The sequence below is a fragment of the Nannobrachium achirus genome (genome assembly GCF_963921795.1).
Source record: "Nannobrachium achirus genome assembly, chromosome: 15".
Lineage (NCBI taxonomy): Eukaryota > Metazoa > Chordata > Actinopteri > Myctophiformes > Myctophidae > Nannobrachium > Nannobrachium achirus.
Genome location: NC_137822.1, coordinates 35783835 through 35809942, shown reverse-complemented (window position 1 = coordinate 35809942; position 26108 = coordinate 35783835). Strand labels below are relative to the sequence as shown.

The window sequence follows — 26108 nt, the reverse complement described above, 5'->3', positions numbered from 1 at the left end:
GTTGGCTATTAAAATTACAGCCAGTAAATACAAGCTCTTATTTTCTTTGAACATTTCTAAAAGGATTGGAGAGGAAGTGCTGCGTTAGAGTTTCTGGTTGGCGAAGAAGGCCTTGGCGGCTCCACAGGTGGGGTTGGTGCAGAGCGGGCAGCGCAGGGTCAGCTGGCGGGAGCACGGCTTGTTGGCGGCCAGGTGGGACTGGACGAGGTCTGCCAACGCCTGCAGGGGGCGACAAAAACAAATGATGGGTTAAAGCATTTAGGCCTGAACGCAAATACGTGTCACTTTAGATTTGAACCACTTTAACCATTATTTTGTGCTTTAACTATTAAAAGATAGCAGCTATACAAGCTTGAGTGCCACACTGCGAGCTTGTAGATCTGATATTTTTTTTATCTTGAACATTTTGTGCAAGTCTTTGAATATTTTGACCCGATTCTATAAGTGTCTTCTAAATCCTTCTAAAAATATCCATCTCAAAATATGTTGTAGCAGGGATAGCAAATATTTGAGTTACAAATGTTCACTTTAAAAATATACTGTATATATATATATATTCAAAGATTTGCACACATTTTCATGATTACTCAAAAATAGCAGATCTACAAGCTCGCAGCGCGGCACTCGGTGCTCTGTTAATTGCACATTTATTGTGGGCTCGGTGAAAGGCGAGACCAGTATGTTATACCAAAACTTTAAAGGTCAAGTTTATTCTCCTCAAAAGAATGACCGACAGTACAAAGGACCCCAATTTGTTTTTCGATTGAGGTCCTTTTTTTAAACTCATAACATTGAATGACAGACATAACATTACATACAAGGGTCACAGCTTGCTTGCATTTATATCTATTCATATTTTACATTATTCATATGTTATATAAAATGTACCTTTTAAGCAAAAAAAGCAAATGTAGACACGCTGTGATCAAATCATTAAATTACCGTTGATTCCCCTTTCCAGATTCGAACCTTAGCCAATGAGGTGCAGTGTTCTTGGTGACATCGCCACCAAAAAGTGAAAAAGTGCGACCTGATATAAATAACACGTGGGCTCGAGACCAGTATGTTATAACCTTGGTTTATAGACCAAGGTTATTCTCCTCAAAAAACCGAACGACAGTACAAAGGCAGGGCCCTTAGCCAATGAGGAGCAGCCAAAGGGTAGATCTTTGTGCCCGTACATGGTGTTCCATGCGAACCCACACCGTTTCGTAGAAACAGTATTTCTAGTTACGGAGTAAAATGTTAATCAGACATTGCATAAAGGAGTATTTTGGTCAGTGTCTTTCATAGATAAATATCTCTCCTCCAGCTCTTCCTTCGACGTCAGGAACGTGGCTGTGGAATATCTCCGCTGTTCTCCGGTATCCGTTTCCGTTCAGGAACACAGAGACCTCCACCTCCAGGACATCAAACATGACCAGGTGTGTCGGCAGCGAGGATTCGCGGGGGAAGGCTTTCCTCAGCCACCTCAGAGGCTCCTTATAGAAGTCCGCCGTTTCGTTTCTGTAGCCCTCTGCTGCCCCCGGCAGCTCTGGAGGACACTCCAGGAAGCGCATGCTCACGGGACAGTGCATGTGGCTGTAGAAGGGCGTGGAGTGGCAGGGCATGAGGAACAGCACGTGGGGCGGAGGTGTGGTGGTGGAGGTGGTGTTGGGGGAGGCGGGCTCACACAGCGCCGTGCGGAGGTGAGCCATCACGTCCAGGGCTCCTCTCTGGTGGATCAGACCCAAGTACAGCGCCGGAAGGAGGCTGGACAGCAGCAGGCCGTACGCGGCCGCGCGACGCCTCCGCGCTTTGAGACCAGCCAGAGATATCCCGCAGTGCACCATGCAGAAGGGCAACACCGGGTAGACGAAACGGAACTCCTTGTGCGCGAGCAAACTGTAGACCGCCACCGTCCAGCCCGTCGCCACCAACAGAACGCGGTATCTCTTAGCGGCGGCCAGAGAGCATCCATGGAGGAAGAACGGCAGGTGGGGGCCCAGCACCGCGGGGAGGCCCTGCGTCAGGTACCAGTGCCAGGGGTGAGTGCCGTAGAACTCCGACACCCCCTGGAGGATGTTCAAGTTGATGAAGTTGAACTGCACCGAAGTCCACTTCCCATAAAACGCACGGTCGATTATGGTTGAAATCGCGAGGGTCAAAGCCCCGATGGGAACGCAGCGATGACTTATGAGCCTCAGTTTGTCCTCTTCCTGCCAGAAGTGGGCAACCAGCAGAGGGAGCCAGACGATCAGGGCCGTGGGTCGGACGACCACGGCCAGGGCGACCAGGGACAGGTATTTTGCACTGCTGTGTGTCTTGTTTCCAGGCAGAGGGTAGTAGCACAGCGCCAGCGTGGTCAGGGCGGTCTCCACGGTGTTGGTCAGCGTCCTGGTGCAACAGTACCACGTGAACCACGAGCACATCTGGCAGAACAGCGTCCACTTGGCGACGTCGGGGCGTTCCAACGCGCCGACGAGCGCGTAGAGCTTGGCGTCTGCCGCCGCGGCGAGGAGAGCGAGAGCGATTCGTGGAAGCCACACAAAGAGATAACCTGTGTCGCAACCCGCCAGGTGTAATATCTTGTATATGAACGCGAAGAAGAGCGGGAAGGTGAATCCTCGTATGCCTGCGCTCCACTCCCACGTCAGGTGACCATAGTTGAAGACCATGTGATGGGACACCTCCAGGGACTGCCAGTACTCATCGGGGACGAAGCTGGTCTGAACCAGGAAACAGTTGAGCAGACGGAAGAGCACGCACAACACCGCCACGTTGACCCCAAACACGCCAGCGTTTAGAGGGGACTGGGTGTCTTCGTCAGTGTTTGGAGGGGACCGAGTGTCTTCGTTGATGTACGGTTGGGATTTTGATTTTCTCAGCTTGACGGGCTCAACTTTGTGGCCAACGTTGAAACGAGCACGAGGCTTCTCCATCGTGTGTGTGTGTGTGTGTGTGTGTGTGTGTGTGTGTGTGTGTGTAGATCAGATGCTTCTCCGTGTGTGTGCAGATCAGATAAGAAGCTGTGTTATACAGTAGATGTAACCTATGATCTGATCCGATGATGGCTGCAACATTTTATAGCATCTTTTAACTTTCAATTAATGAGATATTAAATCAAATCACAATTTTTTTAATTTGATTGCTAAAACAACGGTTCTCTTTTCATCACCGGTCTGTTACCGTTGTTACATTTAGGATTATTATGAATATCTTCCAAACTGTTTCACAACAACCACCAATGACAACAATGTTCATTTTCTTTGTTATGTTATGTGAAAGTCCTATGATGTCTGACATCATCATACTTACAATCCCTTTTATGCCCATATATGGAGATAATGGATACCTATTTCCTCCCGTAAGGGAAGGGAAATTCAGTATTTTCAGTCCAACCCAGCTGAGTCGCTGCCCACAAGGAACGCGTGAGCAATTAGGGGATAAGAGTCTTGATCAGGGACACACATCGACATTGCTACCCTGGCCTGGAATCAAACCTGGGATAACCAGGGGCTCTGGCTCCCTAACCATTCAGCTATACTGCCCCTAAAAAGATCCCTGTCTGTAGAACCAACCGTGTGCTGTGAGACCCCAGACATGCATCCGAGCGTGTCAGTATCTGTCTCTCAGTCCTTGCCCCCTTTCATGGGAATAAAAGAGATTCTAATAGTGTGGTTGCCCAGGGGCAACCACACTAGGGCATCATCTGGATATTGTGATGTAGTGTGAAGTGTGGCAATTTTGTGACATCACGGTTCATGCCTCTGGTGATATTGTGATGTCACGTGAAGCATGACATCAAAATCTTTTGTAAAAAGTGAAATTTCTCATCATGTAAGTCTATTGAAGGTAGGGAAGATGGCCCATAATGTGCCCATGCCTCTGGAGAATATTCTGGGCGAAGTATATATTATATGAGAAATACTGTTCCTAAGAAACAGTGTGGGCTCGCTCGTGACTATATTCTGTAGCGTGCTAACCGTCATGTGAAGCTCAACCAATACTCCAGCTAACACCAGCCCAGTGCAGTGATGTTACTAGGTTTTCAATGTAATGGGTCCCGGGACCCACAGGTGGTCATTCAAATGGGTCCCAAAAAAGTGTTATGAGTCCTCAATACAATGTTTTTGAGCGCTGTAAGCTTGTAGATCGGCTATTTTAAAAATGTTTGCCTATTTCTTATATTTATTTTACAATTTGGCTAATGTTTGAACTTAGAACTACTAAAACTACTAAAACATGTGCCCCTAATGAATTCGGGCGCGCAAAATGGCGTCGGATGTCGGTGGAATCAAAACATTGACGTTTCTATCGCCTGTTTAAGACTTTCTACGTGGATTTTATTTGTGTTAACGTAGGGTAAAGTAGGATGCTTTCACCCATGAACAATGGTGGTGTCTGTGGAATTTTAAAATGTTTTTCTTTTACAGCGACCCGGTAAATTATTTTAACATGGACTCCAATGGAGGCGCATCCCCGGGACCCCAGGACCATGACATGAATGAGTCCCTGGGCAACTTGAATGAGTTTTTGATGCGGGATGCGCACGTAATGACATCACTGCCCCAGATTCTTTTCCGCAACTAAATTGCAGCTCATTGGCTAAGGGCCCTGCATTTGTACTGTCTGCGACGGAACTCACAATATATAAATAATGAAGATAACATTGTGTTCTCGCCTTTCAGGCGAGGTCACAATAATTGTGACAGGCCTAATCACACTGATCAGAATGGTACAGGAAAACACATTATATAAGCTTGAGGTATACTTGAGCAAATCTACAAGCTCACAACCCAACGCAACGCTTCAAGCTTGCACAAAACCCCCAGGAACCTATAGCAGTATGTAATTAGGCATGTCACAATTATTACATAATCGTCTAATCACAATTATTTTACATAATTGCAATTATTTTGTCATTATTTTCAAAAACTTCCAAAAATAGTGGAAATAGCCGATCTACAAGCTCACAAAGTGTTGTGATGCAACGCGTTGTGAGCTTGTAGATCTTCTATTTCCACTATCACTGTTCTTTTTTAACTATAAAGTTGTTGTCATTTCTTTGCATATTTGTGTCATATCTCCCATGTGCAACTTCAACGCCTACAAGCCAAAGAGAAATGTTATTGTCAACGATAAAAAGACAATTAAATTGTTAAACGCAATTATTTGAGTAACAATTAATCGTCACGTAAAATGTCATATTGTGACAGCCCTAAGTGTAACAGTAGTAATAGTAATCAGTAATATAGTAACAGTATTGTGTGTGATCAGTAAGAGGCTAACAGTAATGGATGAACGGTGGTAATACTGTAGTAATGTGTAGTAGTAATCAGTAATGTTGTCAGAGTGTTGCTGACAGCTGCAGATTGATGACGTTCCCAGAGACAACAGCAGCTCAAAGCTCACCAGGAAACACTCCCTCAGTAACTAGCAACTAATCATCCCCACCGTATTGATTCACACGCTCGCTCGCTCGCTCTCACACACACACACACACACACACACACACACACACAGAGAAAGAACCCTTACTTCTCGACACACACACAAGCACAGTGGGTTTGACCAGTCAGTGGGCCAGGCAGTTCAGTTCTACTGTAGTCAGCTCAAAGACTTCCATTGATCTGGAACCTTCCTTTAATAAACTACACACACACACACACACACACACACACACACACACACACACACACACACACACACACACACACACACACACACACACACACACACACACACACACACACACACACACACACACACACACACACACACACACACACACACAGTGAAGAAGCAGACTGGTGTGTGTGAGAGAGGTTTCAGGGTTGAAAATGGAGAAAAAGATGGCTGAATGGATGGATGGATGGGGAGAGAGAGAGAGAGAGAGGGGGGGGATGGAGATGAGGTAGAGAAGGAGGGATGGATGGATGGATGGATGGATGGATGGATGGATGGAAGGATGGATGGATGGATGGAGAAATGGAGGAGTGCAGGTAGGGAAGGATAAAGAGGAGGCAGAGAAGGAGGGATGGATGGATGGATGGATGGAAGGATGGATGGGTGGATGGATGGATGGATGGATGGATGTATGGAGAAATGGAGGAGTGCAGGTAGGGAAGGATAAAGAGGAGGCAGAGAAGGAGGGATGGATGGATGGATGGATGGATGGGTGGATGGATGGATAGGATGGAGGGAGAAATGGAGGAGTGCAGGTAGAGAAGGAAAGATGGAGGGATGAATGGAGAGGAATGAGACAGACGAGGATGGAGGGATGGATGGAGGGTAGGGAGAGAGGGATGGACGGATGGAGGAAATGGAGGAGTGGAGGCAGAGAAGGTAGAGGTAGCGATTATTGACAGGCTCCTCCCCCAGGGGTTTACCTAACCCTCTGAGCAACAAGGGATGGGAACCATATGACATGTACAATGAGTTAAAATGGTGAAAAGAGCCTGTCTACTGTACAAGCTCACAACCATACGCTCACCACACTTTAGAACAGGGGTCTTCAACGTTTTCAGGCCAAGGACCCCTTAGCTGAGAGTGAGATGAAGCAGATTCCATAGAGTTTCATCGTTTGACAGCACAATCCTCAGTGTATTTTGGATTCGTGTCAATTTGTGTTTTCAGATATTTAACCACTTGAACCGTCAATACTTAATAAACTTGACCTTTCATTCTGCACTTAGTGTGCTCTTTTTCCCCTCTACACCAAACCTCTTTGCCGAAAATAGCCGATCTACCAGCTCATGTAGATCTGCTATTTTTGTCTAAAGTTCTCAGAATATGGATGTTAGGGTTCAAGTGGTTAATATAAAAAAGGAGAAAAAAAGTTTCTATCACACAAAGATTTGAAGGACCCCCTGTAGTAACTCTGAGGACCCCCTAGGGGTCCCGGACACCCTGTTGAAGACCCCTGCTTTAGAACATTTACAACACAACATCAAAAAGTTGAAATGTGGAGATACAAGGTTTCTGCCCCGACTGCAACGAGCTGAAGAAATCATGGCTTGGCCTGGGAATATGGAGGCGTTGACAAAAAATCTAAGATTTTTCAAATCTGCTATTATTTAATAGTTAAAGCATAACATAATGGTTAAAGTTGTTCCAGGTCCCAAAGTCACAGCAAAGGTATGCTACCATTTGTTTCGAAAAGCTTTATAACCTATACAACATGTATTTAACGATGCAATGTGACATAGCTCGGTTTATACAATGCTGTACCCCCTCCAACTGTATATACGCTCCCCATGTTCGACTGTTTTTATTATATTTGGACACTTTTGACACTTTGGAAATGTAAACGTATGTTTTCTCATGCCAATAAAGCTCCTTTGCCTCCGGCTTGGTGAGGCACTCTAAACAACTGGACTGGCCATGTTCAAGTCCATGATGCTGCAACAGTGCCTCCTACTGGTTGGTCGGGGGAACCACCTTACATTCTTCATGTCACTTCCCCTTTCTTCTCCACTTTCTCATCCACTCTCTTAAGCTGTGTCTCAAGTCCTTAAATTAGATCCTACTTCCTACACTTCATTCCCATTTCCTTGTATGTTAGCCCCGCCCACTGACAATAGAACGCCCCTGCAAGGGAGTTGGCCCCGGCTATCACCTGTGATGTTGTCATCAGAAATGGGACCTCTACCCTTCTCTATTTCCTCAATGGGAGGGACTAAAATACAAGGAAATAGGAAATACGATTTGATTTAAGGACTTGAAACGCAGCTTTAGTCTCCGCATGCATACATGGAGGTGGGCTTTGTGTGCGCACGTGTGTGTGTGTGTGTGTGTGTGTGTGTGTGTGTGTGTGTGTGTGTGTGTGTGTGTGTGTGTGTGTGTGTGTGCGTGCGTGCATGTTACATCATACCCTCATGAAGAGAGGGTTCCCGTTCAGTGACTCTGCTCTCCGGATATTTTCCACCCCACACTGAAAAACAGACAGAAAGAGAGAAACAGAGATGATGGGTACATTGTGAACACCACACAGGTTTCCAACATTAAATTATTAAAGACTCCATGCCGTCCCAGCGGTGGATTGGTACAGCATGAGGCTCCTGCATAGGGCTGTCACGATTATGACATTTTACATGACGATTAATTGTCACTAAAATAATTGCGATTAACGATTTAATTGTGTATTTGTCGTTGACAATTACAATTTCTGTTTGGCTTTTAGGCTTTGAAGTTGCATATGGCAGATATGACACATAACCTAAATATACAAAGAAATTACTGACATATTTGACAACCTTATACTTAAAAAAGAACATTGATACTGGAAATAGCCAATCTACAAGCTCATGCTCATGCAGATCTGCTATTTCCACTATTTTTTACTTTTAAAAAAAATATATCAGAACATTTTTCAACATGGAAACGATTATAACGATTATGAAAAATAATCGCGATTATGTCAAATAATCGCGATTATGTCAAATAATCGCGATTAGACGATTATGTAATAATTGCGACAGCCCTACTCCTGCATGGTGTGTAACACGCCGGTGCACTAATCCAGTTTGACTGGACTGTTTGACAGCTATAATGGATAGTTCTACTGTACATACAGGTTCTACATACAACCACGAATACCGGCACACCAGTGGATAGCAGGGAAGTGGAGTAGACACTATGTGTGTGCATGTATGTGTGTGTGTGTACTGGCTAGGCACCAGTAGAATTGATCTGTGGTCACCCCACCGGTGCCTTCAGACTGTCTGACACGCACGCACGCACACGCACACGCGCGCACACACACACACAGGGCACTGGACTGGTGCTGACGCAGCTGGCACGCGTTTGCGCACACACCAGGCACGTGCACACATAGACATCAAAGGGGGGGGGGGGGGGGGGGGGAGAAATGCAAATGCCCTAGAAATTTCAGGGCAGCATTCAAGAGAATTACCTTGTCCAAACTCTCCTGAACTTGAATGCAGCATCTTATGTTGAAAGAATTGCCCTCTCTGTGTAGAAATCCATGCTGTTACGCCACATCTCCAGTTAGGGCTGTCACGATGTGACATTTTACATGACGATTAATTGTCACTAATCACGATTATTTCAAAAAATCACGATTAGACGATTATGTAGTAATTGTGACAGCCCCATCTCCACTATTGACTTGATTATGCTTAGTTCAGTGTGGTATCAAGCACCTAAAATAGCCCAACTCCAAGCTCAAAACTGCAACGTGTTTTGAGCTTGGAGGTCGGCTATTTTCACATTACCAAAAGGCCCCTTTAGAAATGTCAGCCCCTGCCTCTCTAACATTCTCTGCACGTCCCTGGTGCACGCATGTACGCACACACACACGCACACAGCACCTGGCTGTATTCTATGTCCAGCTATGTCTCACCTCCTCTCCCAGAACCTGGCTGTACTCTATGTCCAGTTCGTGCAGTGTCTCGATGTGGTCGGACGTGAAGGCGATGGGCACCAGCAGCAGGTTCTTCTTGCCGCGCTCGCACAGACCCTTGATGACCTCGTCTGTCTGCGGGCCCAGCCACGCCATGGGGCCCACCTGGAGGACGGGAGAGAGCGTAGGAGAGGAGAGGAGATTTAAGCACTTTAGACCTGAAATAGTCTTCTAGATCCTAACAGTTTTCTGAAAAACCTATGTTTCTCTGTCACAAACTTTTTCATGTCAAGGACACCCTAGAATTATATGTATTTGACCACAGACTCCCATCTGAAAATATATATTTACAGGGACCAAGAGAAAGAAGGATTTGCGTTAAATGTCAGATTAAAAAATATATATATACATTCAAAGATTTGCACACATTTTCAAGACTTTTCAAGAATAGCAGTTCTGCAAGCTCGATCTGCTATTTTTTAATAGTTAAAGCATGAAATAATGGTGACACAGATATGCATACCTGGTCTTGGTTTTGCAACAAACATCCTGGACTACACCATCAGAAGGAGAGCACTGCCCCCTTGTGGTGATGTAAAGTAAAACAGTGCCCCAACAAAGAAAGGTCCTGTCTGGAATAGTCTGGCCTAGCCAGACAACTATTCCACAATCTCTGACTGTATACACAGTAGGGCATTAACGACTTGTGATTTTTGCAAGTCGACTCGACTCAGTCAAAAGTTGAGTTAAAGTCGACTACTATTTTCACAATAGAACCATAGTATACCAAATGTAATGTAGCACTGTAATACTGGATCATTCCGTCCTTGACAATAAGCAATCCTACTGTTTGAATGCTGTACAGACACACACATGGAGCAAAAATAATGATAGAAAAAAAATACAAAGTTTTTTTTTTTTTTTTTCCAACTTCGACTTTCTCTGTTGGAAGCTGACTTGTGTAATGTCTGGAGTCTGGAACCACATTTCCCGAAATCAGAGAAAGGAAGCTTCTCGAAAATATATTTAAAAATATCTTTACATTTGACTTTTCAAGTTGCGAGCCAAATATGCCCAGACAATTTTGACAAATCTGCACGACTGAATAAGACAAAATGTCTTGTGACATCGGTTTGTTCAAAATACGCTTGTCTGTTCTGACTGTTCGTCTTGTGCATCCGTTTGTCAAAAAAGAAAATATGTGTGTTCTGTTCATTACGATGGGCGAGGTGATATTTCGCAAACATGTTGGGAGTTAATAATTGTTAATAATTGCTTCTATGCTGGCTTAACTTAAGCACAAGTAGTGAGGAAGAGGCTGCCAAGAGGATTTTAAAAGACAATGTTCTACTTTGCAAAATGACGCATGCTGCCCCATTGGCAAATCTGTATCCTGCCCACCACCTAATAATGCATACTTCACCTCCATCTATGTAAAATGGTAAATAGTAATAATAATGATAAATGAAAAGTATTGAAAACACTATCGAAAAAGCTATCGTATCGATTCCCAGGTATCAAGTATCGTATCAATTAAAAGGTGAAAGGTACACATCCCTAGCTGTCACCTCTGTATTCTAAATGTCCAAATGTGTAAATTGTATTGTAAATTCTTATCCCTGTTTTCAGTGGTAGATTTTCAGGAGGTGCCATGTCCATCAACAACCACTAGATGGTGGAGTGTGAGGGTCTATGACTTGATCCGTGTGTGTGTGTGTGTGTGTGTGTGTGTGTGTGTGTGTGTGTGTGTGTGTGTGTGTGTGTGTGTGTGTGTGTGTGTGTGTGTGTGTGTGTGTGTGTGTGTGTGTGTGTGTGTGTGTGTGTGTGTGTGTGTGTGTGTGTGTGTGTGAGTGAGTGAGTGAGTGAGTGAGTGAGTGAGTGAGTGAGTGAGAGAGAGAGAGAGACCTTACCTTAGACTGCCAGACCAGCCGGTAGGGGTTGCAGTGTCCCAGTCTCTCCATCACTCTCTGGACCGTGGCTCCCACCTCCTGGGGGTAGGGGTCTCCTCTGTTCACCACCTACAATTCAATTCAATTCAAACGGCTTTATTGGTATGACAATACAAACGTTTACATTGCCAAAGCAGAAGTGTACACAATACAATACAATCAGAACAAAATATGTACAGGTGAAAACATTTTTAATGCATCACGGTTATGTGCAGGCAGAGCAGGGATATAATACAATGGTTTTTGGGGTGGTTGGGTTCCATTTGATATCCTTTTGATATAGCAGCTCACGAATCTTGCTGCTGTGTTTGCACATTGTTTTACTTCACCCTGCAGGTATGGGAGTTTTTCATCATTGGTCATATTTTCAAACTCTCCTTGGATGGTTATGATCTGTGGGAATTATGCGTCTCTGATGTCTTGGTACAACGGACAGGTGGTTAGAAAGTGTAGCTCAGTTTCCACTTCATTTTGTGTGCAGTGGGTGCAAAGTCTGTTTTCTCTAGGGAGCCAGGTATGCCTGTGACGTCCTTTCTCGATTGCAAGACCGTGCTCACTGAGTCAAGATTTTTCTTTGTTTTGGGTCGGCCACCTTGCTCAGGTATTCTGCCATGGTGTATTCTGTTTAGGGACAAATAGCATTCTAGTTTGCTCTGCTTTTGGGTTGCTTCTCTCCAATGTGTCAGGTAGCTTTCTTTCTGCTGTTTTATAATTTGGTTTAGTCCAGTGAATTGTCTGTCTGGTGGCTCTGCTTGTGTTTGTGTACAGCACACACAGTGGTAGTAGCACAATGTTAAAATGTAAAGACAAATTATAATAAGTAATGAAATGCTCCTCAAACATCTACTACTGTGGCTGTTGTGGTAAGGCAAAGCACCTTTATGTGCAAAGAACATTCACAAAGGTAATTCAAAGTGCTTTACGTAAGGCAGGCATAAAGGTGCATTTAACTCTTATACTGCTTTGGACGTTCCTGTTCGCCCCAATTCTCAAGAGACCTCCGCGCCAATACGGCTCTCGTTCGCGTTCGTTCGTTTGTTCGTTTACCTTGTTGAAGCTGATGAGGGGTCGCGCCGCCGTGTACTGTAAACACATTTTCCGCGGTGATGGTGTAAAAAATCCATTATGCGTTAACATCAACGGAGACCAATTCACTTCCTTGTTGATTTCCTCTGGCTGTGAGGCTCTGTGGCCAGTGACTGGTCTGAATGTACGGCAACACATAACAGGCAAATTCACATTCATTCTCGCATGACGCCGCCCTCTGCTGCCTGGCAGACCAAAGTGCACTATTGCACAATCAAAAAAAAAAAAAAAAAAAAGAAAAAAAAAATGTCTATCTATCTACTATAACGTCGCAAAGGTAAGCCGCTTTTTGATGGCACCAGACCCAATAAATAAATAAATAATCTGGCAGTAGGAGAGTTAATTAACTCATTGAGTGCCTATCCCGAATTAGTTCGGGATATATTATCGCATCCCAGAGTGCCTATCCCGAACTAGTTCGGGATATTAAAAAAAAAAATAAAAAATAAAAAATAAAATAAAAAAGTTTTTTTAAAGTTTTTTTTTGGACCCCATCAAATCTAGTGAACATGATTTCAATCGCGATTTTGCATGTTCCACCCCCATACAACCCCATCTAACATACAGGGCAGCCATGTTTGTTTACATAACATGTAAAACATAATGGCGATTATCTCAAGAATGCCTGAACGGATTTCCAATCGGATTTTTTTGTTTGAAAGCTGTGAACAAACTGCACAAATCCACTCCAATGCAATCCAGGATTGCATTGGATTTTTTAGAGCTCATTCTTCTCTGTTTTTTTCCCATGCATGAGGTGTGCAAGGTTTAATCATGGCTAAGTTGACGAAAATAAGGCTTCTAAAATGCTTGGTAGCCAATAGCTAACTTCAAGCTAACTTCATCCTCTTCCTGTACATGCACAAAGGAAAGTGTTCAGGCAAGTCATGGCTGCAGGGCTTCTGCATATACCAGCATATCTCTATGGGATTTTCTATGGCCACTGGGCGCCCTCTAGTGGTGACTAGGGTGGCACTAAATGAGTTAAGAGCATAAGCATTTAACCAATTTTGAACTGAGGCCAAAAGGAAAAACGCCTTTTAAATCCTACGTTTTTAGTTTTTTCCACTAGGTTGTGTTGTAAATCTGTATTCATCAGCGGTAACATTTATTTCTAGTAGCCTGGGTGCCAGCTTGTTCGCTCCGTTCCGCGATTTGTTTTGTCTCTCCGCAACACAGTCTGGAAATGATTCAGTTGACTCGTATTTCAGGAAGCAAGTTGTGACGTAGGCGTCGTCGTTGCGGTTTGGATAGTGTTCCAACGAATCAGAGTAGGGTTATCTTAGCAACGTCATCATAAACACACTCAGCACACCGGTGTGTTTGACAGACATCACCAAAGACCAATCAGAAGCCACGGATGTGTGAATCCCGCTTCTATGTCCCACCTCCCCTTGGAGATAGGAGGCTTTCGCGGAACAAATGGCGGAACGGAGTGAACAGGCTGGCACCCAGGCTCTAATTCTAGTAGTGCTCTTACTTACAGCCATGGGTAATGAATGTATAGTAGATGGTACTTACAGCCATGGGTAATGAATGTATAGTAGATGGTACTTACAGCCATGGGTAATGAATGTATAGTAGATGGTACTTACAGCCATGGGTAATGAATGTATAGTAGATGGTACTTACAGCCATGGGTAATGAATGTATAGTAGATGGTACTTACAGCCATGGGTAATGAATGCATAGTAGATGTTACTTACAGCCATGGGTAATGAATGTATAGTAGATGTTACTTACAGCCATGGGTAATGAATGTATAGTAGATGTTACTTACAGCCATGGGTAATGAATGTATAGTAGATGTTACTTACAGCCATGGGTAATGAATGTATAGTAGATGTTACTTACAGCCATGGGTAATGAATGTATAGTAGATGGTACTTACAGCCATGGGTAATGAATGTATAGTAGATGTTACTTACAGCCATGGGTAATGAATGTATAGTAGATGTTACTTACAGCCATGGGTAATGAATGTATAGTAGATGTTACTTACAGCCATGGGTAATGAATGTATAGTAGATGTTACTTACAGCCATGGGTAATGAATGTATAGGAGATGTTACTTACAGCCATGGGTAATGAATGTATAGTAGATGTTACTTACAGCCATGGGTAATGAATGTATAGTAGATGGTACTTACAGCCATGGGTAATGAATGTATAGTAGATGTTACTTACAGCCATGGGTAATGAATGTATAGTAGATGTTACTTACAGCCATGGGTAATGAATGTATAGTAGATGGTACTTACAGCCATGGGTAATGAATGTGCGGAGAACAGGATGACCACCTCGTCTCTCTTGTCCTCTGGGAACTTCAGCAGCTCATTACGGACATGTTCTGCAAAACACTAAATATACAAAGGTCAATGTACACACAGGTTCTAGAAAACACTACATACACTACACTCAAAGCCTGTTCCTCAACTGTAATTTTGACTGCCATAGTTTTACCATAACTAATGTAGATTAACTGCCAAGGCTTTTCCCCCCAATTTATTTACCCGATATTCAATGGCTCTGTGCATGCGGCGTATGCACATTGTGCACGTGGGGGCTCCCGTTCACAGCCGCAAGTCTTTTCTTTCACACAGAGAAAAAAGGTATACAACAGCCATGATCTGTGATTAAGTTATGGTCCATAGACAAGAGTCCACCACAGCTCCGACCGTGAGCAGTGTGGCATTACGCTTTTTTGGAGATGCATGTCGCTGTATATCTCCATGATATCCAAGATATCATGGAGAATTTAGATTATATGACCTACAGTTCAAGAGTTATAGGACAAAACATGAAGAGGGAGCTTTATAGCGTCACTATGTGGCTGATTTAAAAATACAATTAAATACATTAAATGGGTTCTTTCTGAAGACTGCAGTGAACCACACATATATCTACAATTTACAACATCAAATTAAGGTAATAAAACGGCTACTCCTTTAAAAAGTCTGATTTAGAGTAAACATGGTTGTTCTGGGCTATAAATAACAGGCTCAAGGCTAGGCAGTTACCATGACTACCATCCCTAGTTGTCGTCTATCTCAGTGGTTCTCAACCAGCTAACTGATGGAGTGTTGTTAACCTAATGGACCCTTACAGATCTTTAACTCTTGAGAGTGTAAAAAATCTTATCCAACGATAACAAATATTCTAAGCCTTGGGTCTGAGAGGCAAAATCTCATCAAATGGTGGTCTGTGATTCAAATGCTGAATAAATAATGGACCTTGATATGAAAAGGCTTGAAAACCACTGCTCGCTCTCTCAATCGTTACTGCTTTGATCAGGTTAGTTAGATGTTGTGCTTTACAGCCAGTGTGTGTGTGTGCGCGCGTCCGTGCAAGTCTCACCTCCACCAGTAGGGGGTGTGTGGGCCAGCGGTCGATGACACTCCAGCGCATCTTTGGCCGGTCGCCTCTGTTTCTGTAGTAGCGATAGATGGCATTCAAGCTGCTGCCTGTTTAAAAACAACAAAGACACACAACCATTAATCACAGGCTCGTGTGTGTGTGTGTGTGTGTGTGTGTGTGTGTGTGTGTGTGTGTGTGTGTGTGTGTGTGTGTGTGTGTGTGTGTGTGTGTGTGTTATATTTGTATACTTTTAAATGGGTACTAACCAAAGTGTTTAGTACAAGACCCAAAAGGGAACATTTGCCCAGGACCAAACTAGTGAAAATAGCAGATCTACAAGCTCAATACATGGCACCAAGTGTGTGTGTGTGTGTGTGTGTGTGTGTGTGTGTGTGTGTGTGTGTGTGTGTGTGTGTGTGTGTGTGTGTGTGTGTGTGTGTGTATATATTATATTTATTATGTAGCAATTATGTTATTCATTAAATACTTTTGTTTGGGAAACACTGCTCTAAACACTTGTACAAAGACTTGAGGTAATACTGTGTATGGTGCATTGGCCAGTCTATAGCACTGCATGCATATATGTTCTATGACAGAGTTCCAGAGAGACATGACCTGTGGTGGAGCAGCTGTACTGGGGGTACTGTGTTAGAGATATGACCTGTGGAAAAGCTGTACTGGGGGTACTGTGTTAGAGATACAGGACCTGTAGTGGAGCAGCTGTACTGGGGGTACTGTGTGAACGCTACTGCTCGCTCGATCCCGTCCTTCTCCATGGTCTCGATGGCATCTTCTGTCAGCGGGCTAACGTACCGGAAGCCTATGTAGAACTTATGAGGGGCTGAGGGCACAGAGAGAGACAGACGGACAGAGAGACAAAAGTATAAGACATGTGGAAAAAAAGTACATTGGAGATACTTCTGTGGTCTACTGATTTAGACCTGGAATTATTTTATACTTTAGCTATTTAAAAAAAAAAAAGAAAAAACATTTTTGCAAATCTTAGTTTTGTTTTTTTCATAGAAACCTTTTGTAACTCAAATCTTTGGGGGGTCCCTGCAACGACATATTTTGAGATCGGGTTCCGCGGCCAAATACATGTAATTTTGGGGGTCCTTGACATAACTTGCACACATTTTCACGATTTTTCAAAAATAGCAGATCTACAAGCTCACAGCGCTGTGAGCCTGTATATGTGCTATTTGTTATAGTTAAAGCACAACATAATGGTTAAAGTAATAATGCATTCTGATCGTTAACGTTGCAGCTGATCTGGCCTGCGGTGTGTGAGATTAGTTCCAGAGATCCAGACACACAGACACTCAGACCCTCTCATAGATGTCTAGGCTGTTGCAGAGACGCGCAAGAGCCAAAGACAAAGGTGTTTGTTAAGTTTGCTCCTGGACGATAAGAGCTTTCTGGACACCATTCGGGTCTTATCAGTGACACGTATCGAGGGTGTGTTGCAAGACACTCCTCAGCATGTCACTATCAGCTGCACACACACACACCATCATCATCGGTGATCACTCGAAGTCGAGTATGATGGACACACAGTGACACACAATGAATACTTGGTCTGGATAAATACTTTCTGGTGTGCTTTTAATGCAGTTTAATCATCATTCAGCAGCAAAATGAACCTACAACTCTACACATATCCTGTAGCTATTTAACTAACCACAGAAACTAGCAACAGTAAACAATGAAAGCATTAATGCTATTGGCACAATTAACCACAGTACAGTACAGTACAGTACAGTACAGTACAGTACAGTACAGTACCACAGCACGCTTATTCCTGTGGGTGAAAATAGCACATCTACAACAGATTGCAGATTATGATATTTTCCACCAAGAGATTTGGTGACTTTCAGTATGAGTACAGACCGTGAAAGCGCGGCCTCACGATCTTTCTGGCTTTTTGGGTTTTAAGCGGGAGGTGTCCGAAAAGTTACCACAGGGATTATTGGTTTATTATTGGGCAAAAGGAGGGGGCCTAACAAAACAATTGGGGACTCTGGTCAAAGCATACCATCCAGTACCTCAGTTGCATTAGCAATGTGTTAGTTAGCCTAGCCAAGCATTTTGTAATGTATACTGTATATCAAATGATTTCAAGAATTGTGTGAACAACAACATTAACCATTGGCTCCAATAGAACCAGTCAAACTATTCACTGGAAAATGTTCTGGTTACATTACATCTCCAGACATGACCTGGTCCAGCATTTAAACCCATACCACACTGAAACTCTGCTTTGAATTGACCATGACCATACGACTCTGAAGACTGCAGTCAAATCTAGCCTGAATCAGATCTGTGTCACATCCAGATTGGAATCTAATTTGTTCCATGTGAACATGTGACCATTTTTTAAACCAATCAGATTCCAATCTGGATGTGGCCCAGATCTTATTCAGGCTACATTCGACTGCAGTCTAAATCCAGCCTTAGAACATTTTGATTCTCATTTCTCAACCCCCTCGAATTTCAAGGACCTCCATTTTGATATAATATTTCACCTCTGGAACCTCAATCTACACTGTAAATTCTCTCAGGAGTTTTGGAGTGTGGACTGGAGTTGTGCACACTCAGGATTACGGACCCGCCAAGACCCCTGGTGGTCCCCGGAATGGACATTGAGAACCACTGCAGTGCAAAACAGAACTCCACTGAAACCAATACCAGTGAAATGTATTGTATGTACAACAATGAATCACTAATCACCATGGCCAGAACTAAAGAGATAGACTGAAACAGAGGTTATACACTGTTACAGTATATCACAAACACTCACAGCTGAAGACGATAATGAAATCCACTGAGAGGGGGAAGGCAGGTAGAGTTAAGTGGTTGTCTGGGAAACAGAGTGGTCAGAGGTCTAGGAAAGCACTAATGCAGTCTACTTTAAACAGCATCTGTGGCGGGTTTCAAACTCCACAACGTTTCTGAAACAATATGCATACTGTGTTCCACACACAGACTATTATTCATTAGCAGTGGGCTAACTTGCTAGGTGGGCCAAAGTCACCTGAAAGAATTGTCTCTTATTTTTATTTAGAAGCTCTGCTAAAGAGTATACATGGAGTACACAGTCCCGTCCCATAAAGCCTCACCGCTCTAAGTGAACCAATCTGCACATTGGCAGCAACTAGGGGTTCAGTGTCTTGCTCAAGGACACCAACTCTGGGGGAGCCCGGGATCGAATGGGGAACCTTGCGGTTCCCATCCGTTCTCTCTACCCCTGAGCCACTGCCGCCCCTCGGATTTGTGTGACGCTGTAGTATGATCAAGTAGGGCATTCGTTTAAGAAGAACACAAAAATGTGGAAATAAGGTTTCTGCCAGACAGAAACAATATTAGTTGCGGGCTGGTGTGCCATTTGAGATGCTTTGGTGTTCCCTTTGAAATGCCCTTTGAAATTTCAAATGTTTATGGGGGTTCCCTCGATGCAGTGAAGTCACAATTTAAGGACTTTTAATACATTGGCTGCTAAAACATTTATAAATAGCCAAAAAGACGTCTGGAAACGTCTTAACATCAATTGTGGCACTCCTGGCGTTTCTACCAATAAATAATAATCAATATTACAATTTTATCGCCAGATTAGCAAAAACACTACATTACCCATAAGCCTCAGCGGTGCTCGCTGATGAAAAGAAGACCATAACTGCATCAAAAATAATCAACAAACTATATAAAAAACGCACACACCGTATATCTAGGTGTGCCCTGGGATCTTTAGGCTATGAAAAGTGTGCACTGGCAGAAAAAAGGTTGGGAAACACTGGGCATGTCATCATTGCTTGCTGTAGAGAGATAGGCTGTCTACTGGAGTGTCTTACCTGTTTAATTTACAACATTATATATGTCATCACTGCTTGCTCTAGAGACAGTCGGTCTGCTGCAGTGTCTTACCTGTTTCGGGACACATGTCGTCCAGCAGTTTGATCATGCCTTCCCCCTGCAAGGAGGTCCAGTGTTTAATAGGCGATCCTCCTCCGATTCTGCTGTACTGCTCCTGGATCTTAGGGGTCCGCCGTTTGGCTATGAATGGCCCCAGCTTACTGTGAACAACAGGTAAGTGACAAATTAAGAGGGAGCGTGTCGATATACTGTATATGGCGACATATGTTGACGGTTCGTTCTTTCATTCATTTTTTCATTCTATCGACACGGGTGAATGTTAACCTGGTGAAAAGCTAACCTGCCGACGTGGGTGAATATTAACCTCTATGCCTAAACCTAACCCAAACCCTGACCTCAGTAACTGAGTTACTGAGGTCAGGGTTTGGGTTAGGTTTAGGCATAGAGGTTACTGTGACGCGGGTGAGTAGCTAACCTGCCCACGCTCATAGTCGAAAGAATGACCCATCGAAAGAGCGAGATTTTCCCAATTAAGAAGCCATAAAAAAAAGAAAACGGAAATGCATCTGTGTAATTTTAGATTTGAGTAAAAAACAATGCTTTATTTTATACTTAACAGATATACAAGTCATGTAGAGCTGCTGTTTTTGAAAAATCTTGACAATTTGTGCAAATCTTTGAATATATATTATTTTTCAAGGGAATATTTTTATGCTTCTGGAGGTCCCTGGAACAGAGAGAGAGTGAGAGTGAGTGCGTGTGTGTGTGTGTGTGTGTGTGTGTGTGTGTGTGTGTGTGTGTGTGTGTGTGTGTGTGTGTGTACATACTTCTGCACAGGAAGTTTCATCAGGTCTGTATCCGAGAAGAGTCGAAGCAGGAAGTCATGAACATCTTCCAGCTTCTCTGGTCCTCCCATGTTCAGCATCAGAATGCCTGTCTTAGGTCTCCTACACAGACGCACAACATTCATTGATTACACAACAGTTAAGGTGGCAATACATTACAACAGAGGTCTTCAACAGGAGGTCCGGGACCTCTAGGGGGTCCTCAGAGTTACTACGGGGGGGTCCTCCAAATATTTGTGTGATAGAAACTTTTTTTCCTCCTTTTTTATATTAACCACTTGCCAAAAATAGCCTATCTACAAGCTCACAACGCCTCGCGCTGCAAGGCGTTGTGAGCTTGTAGATCGTCTATTTTTGGCAAAGAGGATTAGTCTAGAGGCCTAGAGGGGGAAAAGAGCAGACAGAGTGATACAGAGTGAAAAGTCAAATGTATTAAGTATTGACGGTTCAAGTGGTTAAATATCTGAAAACACAAATTGACAAGAATCCAAAATACACGGATGATTGTGCTGTCAAACAATGAAACTACAGTATATGGAAACTAACGAAAGAATTTGTCATCTCATTGTAGCACATTCCCTGGGCTTTTCATTTCAGTTTAATTTGAAACAACAGATAACTCAAATGAAAGAACTCTTCTGATAGTGGCTGAGAAAGGCAGATGCTTAGATGAATCTACCCGTCTCATGAGGACACCAGACAGAGACAGTGTAGAAAAGACAGACAGCAGGGAAGCTGAGAGGGAGACTGTGTAGAGATAGAGATTAGCATGAGGCAAGACCCAAATTCAGAGTGAACATTTATAACGCAAATCTTTGCTTCTGGGGGTCCCTGGAACTAAATATTTTGATATGGGGGTCTGTGGCCAAATACATAACATGTTGGGGGTCCTTAAAAAGAGTAGTTCACCCCCAAAATGACTTTTTTTCTATTGATTAGTCACGCCATGGAGACTAGAGTTCAATAATATTTTTAGTTTTTTGTCACATTCCTAAGACAAAAATGTGATAACAGTAAATTTACCCCCATTCGTTCCGGATGGGGACCCGTTTCGAAACGGGTCCCCATCCTGAATCAATGGGGGCAAATTTACTAGAATAAAAAATTTGTCTTAGGAATGTGACAAAAACCAAAAAATATTATTGAACTCTACTCTCCATGGCCTGAGTAATCAATGGGAAAAAAAGTCTTTTTGGGGGTGAACTACTCCTTTAACATGACAAACTTTGAGAACCACTGATATAGCAACAGGTTTTTTCAGAAAACTGTTTAGAAGACATTTGTAGAATCGAATCGGCCTATATCAGCTGTTCTCAAACTTTGTCATGTCAACGACCCCCAAAATGATATGTATTTGGCCGCCGACCTCCCTTTTTAACATATTTTGTTCCAGGGACCCCCCAGAAGCAAAGATTTGAATAAAAAATGTTCACTCTGAATATGGGTCTTGCCTCATGCTAGATGCAGAATAGATAAACGCAGATAGACAGCAGGAAAGCTGAGAGGTAGAGATAGACTACATGCTGAGAGAGAGTGTAGGGGAGACAGATAGTAGGAAGTAGGAAAGATGAGAGGGAGACTTCCAACATAATAGAACAGAGGCTTATGATTCAGTACAGCTGGAATGTTGGGAAGGGGAGTCTCTTATCAATCTAACACAGTGGATTCAAATGTTGAGTCTTTCTCAGTGGATTTCAGGGCAAGTTATACAGAACGAGAGAGCCTGCCCTGAACCAAGTGTGGCCTGCAACTCCCCACTGATACCTTTGGTTTGGTGAGGGGCAAAACAGTTTTTGTTATTTTCGGCCCAGACGACAGAGCTTTCCGGTTTTGCCAAGCCTGGGCGGAGGTAGAGTAAAATAGCGTTATTGAGAACTCCATTAACGCTATGGACCAGGGCTAATACTACCTATGGTCTTTGGGAGTTCCTCTTCTGAGCATGTGTTTGTGTCCATGCGTAAATATATGTGTGTGTGTGTGTGTGTGTGTGTGTGTGTGTGTGTGTGTGTGTGTGTGTGTGTGTGTGTGTGTGTGTGTGTACAGTACATGTGCGTGCATGGCATGGATGTGAACAATACAGTACATACCTGTTCTCCTGTGCATCTGGAGCAGCAGGTTGGGCTAAGGCAGCAGCTGCTGCTGTGGACTGTCGTCTACATAGACTGCTCCTAGTCCTACCGACTGTAGAGGACACACACAAGGATAACACATTAAGAGACTGTCGTCTATGGCTGTCACGATTATCGCTCAAATAATTGCGATTAACGATTTAATCGTGTTTTTGTCGTTGACAATTACATTTCTGTTTGGCTTTTAGGCTTTTAAGTTGCACATGGTAGATATGACGCATAACCTAAATATACCAAGAAATAACTGAAATATTTCACAACTTTATACTTAAAAAATAACTAAACATTGATAGTGGAAATAGCCGATCTACAAGCTTGTAGATCTGCTATTTCCACTATTTGTGTCTCTTTTTTAAATATATGAACATTTTTCAACATGGAAACGATTATGACGATTATGAAAAATAATCGCGATTATTAAAAAAAAAAGAAAAATCACGATTAGACGATTATGTAATAATTGTGACAACCCTACTGTCGTCTACATAGACTGCTCCTAGTCCTACCGACTGTAGAGGACACACACACACACACACACACACACTTTAAGAGACTGTCGTCTACATAGACTGCTCCTAGTCCTACCGACTGTAGAGGGGACACACGCACACACACTTTAAGAGACTGTCGTCTACATAGACTGCTCCTAGTCCTACCAACTGTAGAGGACAAGGATAACACATTAAGAGACATGGCAAATACAGGCATGCACAGCATCCAATGATCTTTTTTTTTCTTTTTCTTTTTTTTATCCATTTTTAACGCTTCTGGAAGAAAAGAAAACACAGTACTTGAACTGGGTTTTCTTTATGAAGCCCTGTCAGTCACAGCCAGTCGGGAGGACAGCAATTACGGAGTAGGTGTGCAAGAGTAAAGTTTTCATTTTAAAATGTCGTAGTTCATTGTTCATACGAAAAAGGTTGGACAGTTAATAATTTTTCAATGACAGTGACTGGACACATTCGCTTCGAGTTCAACAGAGCTGGGAAATATATAAATACTGTGTTACCTTACTGTTCTAGCTGTTAGAAATGATTTGCCCTTTTCTACTGAGTAATTAAATGGTAATTACTGATGATTATTTATCAAACATATCATTGTATAAATATCTTGTGGGAGGTAGTTACAAAGTCATCCCACAATATCGATATTGAAGTATTTGGTAGAAAGAAATATCAGGATATTTCTGTGTCCATATACGCTGGGGAGTATCACCCACCCTACGGACATAGCTTTTCTGAGGACACTGGGACACTGCCCTTTTCCAGAAGCACAATCTGGATAGCCATCGTCAAAAAAAGGTCCTTTTCCTTTGAGAAGGAAAGGGAGAGTCTCTGATAACTCTCTCATCAGAGAGTCTGTTCTTGAGAGATTATTACCAGAAGCATGTCCCTAAACATTTAGTAGGCCTACTCCTGGGAGCTGGCAACTCCCCACTGGAGCGACCACACCTTTCTAAAAGCATCTCAACAGTAGTTGTTGGGGCTATGATTGTGTTTCTGTACAGTCTTGTTGCTGTGGTTGCCCCCCTGTCTTTACAGAAACAAATGTGTAAAAACATCAATTTTAGACTGCTTGAATTTGCCACAAAGTCAAAGCCCCTCTAAACAACACACATTTACGTTTGTATAGATAACATGTATGTAAGGACAAAATGTGACATAACTCTGTTTGCACAATGCTGTACTTGGCTCTAACTGTATATATTATGTTCCCCTTTTTCAACTGCGTTTATCATATTTTGACTCTTGCTTTGGCAATGTAAACGTGTTTTCTCTTGCCAGTACAGAGCTCATTTGAATTAAAAATGTAATTGGAATTAAGTAAAAGAGAGAAGAGTAAAGCAAACGTGTAATTTAAAGTGTTTAAATAGGCTGTTTATGCAATTATAACAGAAAACCCCAGGGTTTTGCCCAGGGTTTTGATCAACGTGAGATGTCTGCAATACCACCACGCCGCCTCTAGGTGTCCCCGGTGTGATAATTACACAAGTAGAGAAATGTGTGAAATTGTGTAACCGGCGCAAAAAGAACTGAACAACCCCCCAAAATGTGTCTCCGCTCTATTTTAAACCTTTTAAACAAAAGGGTGAACAAACGTGGGAGGTGACAAGACAAGGAGATAGTGACAAGATCAGTTATAGCTTTTTATGTAACGTTTTGTACGCGTCCTCTAACACGCATTGAATGTATGTGTACTAGCTGCCTAAACGTCAGCTGGCCCTGGCACGTGCATGTTTACAGTTAAACGGTTATAGTCAGTTATATATTGCCGAAAATAGCCGATCTACAAGCTCGAAACCTTCTTATTATAACTCTATGCTCGAAACGCGTCGCCTCCGTGAGCTTGTAGATCGGCTATTTGCGACGCTTTTCGCCAGTCATTTACGATTAGAGTATTTAACATGTCAGTAAGATAGTAGACTTACACAAAACAAGGCGGGTGGCGCTGCCCAGGACCGACATACTGCTGCAGATCCCTCTCTCCAGATACATTTAGGGGTCAAAGACACAACATGAAAGATGGGATGGCTACGGGGAATGTCACTAATATAAATTCCTTCAACCAACACGCACACACAACTGAATGAATGTGTGTGGCACTGGCTGGCTGGCTGGCTGTAGCTCTTCTGTTGGGGTTGTAAGGTTGTAGGAATGGTATTTGACGTCAGTCTAAGCGATTCCGTATACGTCACGCATGGACACGCCCCCTGCACTGCACTCACACGAGTATATAATACAAAAAAATATAATAAATAAACCCATCCCCCCCCCCTCTCTCTGTGTGTCTCTCTAGCTCTCTCTTTATCTTGTTTCTGTGTCCACAGATAGATTATCTGGAAGACACAGTCAGTCTGTAGTTTATTAGTGTTCATGAATGTATAATGTGCATTTCGTTTCAGCTGGTTGATTGAGAAACAGAAAATGAAGATGAAAAATAGCCCATAAAGTTAATATAAACCAATAAGCTATTTTACCAGATCATATACAGTAGGCCTATATAATATTCAGTTGATTGTAGTATCAAGTAACTTGAATGACAAAATGTGGCATAGGCCTACATTGTTCGTTTGTTTGTTTTCACTTACCACAGAATTTAAAGAGAAGTGGCATTCTTGTCGGATAAAATTACATCAATATGGATACATAGACATCTGAAACATGAATAGACATGCCATACAGATGAACACACACACACACACACACACACACACACACACACACACACACTCACACACTCTCACACACACACACACACACACACACACACACACACACACACACACACACACACACACACACACACACACACACACACACACACACACACACTATATGGACAATATAACAAAGAGGGGGTGCCTCAAAATAATTTCATAAGTTTTTGAATTCATCAATATCACTTCAGTAAATTTCCATCTACCTCAACTCCCTTCACCAAAAATAGCAGATATACAAGCTCACAACACGTCACGTTGTGACCCCCAGAATAGGCATGTTGGGGTTCAAGTGGTTAATAAACGTAT

At 42.9% G+C, this 26108-nt stretch overlaps 2 protein-coding genes across 2 annotated transcripts; both read right to left on the bottom strand.

Moving 5' to 3' along the window:
- Nucleotides 1-84: 84 nt before the first annotated feature.
- fech (ferrochelatase) lies at nt 85-25187 on the bottom strand (the record flags this gene model as incomplete). Its single annotated transcript, XM_080742746.1, has 11 exons — nt 25011-25187; nt 22541-22634; nt 20436-20555; nt 19660-19808; nt 16445-16579; nt 15739-15845; nt 14643-14741; nt 11257-11364; nt 9347-9511; nt 7856-7915; nt 85-219 (listed from the first exon to the last, which is right to left on the bottom strand). The coding sequence occupies exons 1-11, from the start codon at nt 25075-25077 to the stop codon at nt 85-87; spliced, it is 1239 nt and encodes a 412-aa protein (XP_080598872.1). The 5' UTR covers nt 25078-25187.
- On the bottom strand, nt 1278-2921 carry LOC308299404 (GPI mannosyltransferase 3-like; the record flags this gene model as incomplete). The annotated part of the gene is made up of 1 exon (XM_080743179.1): nt 1278-2921. One exon carries the CDS (start codon nt 2919-2921, stop codon nt 1278-1280), a length of 1644 nt encoding a protein of 547 aa, XP_080599305.1.
- Nucleotides 25188-26108: the final 921 nt, after the last annotated feature.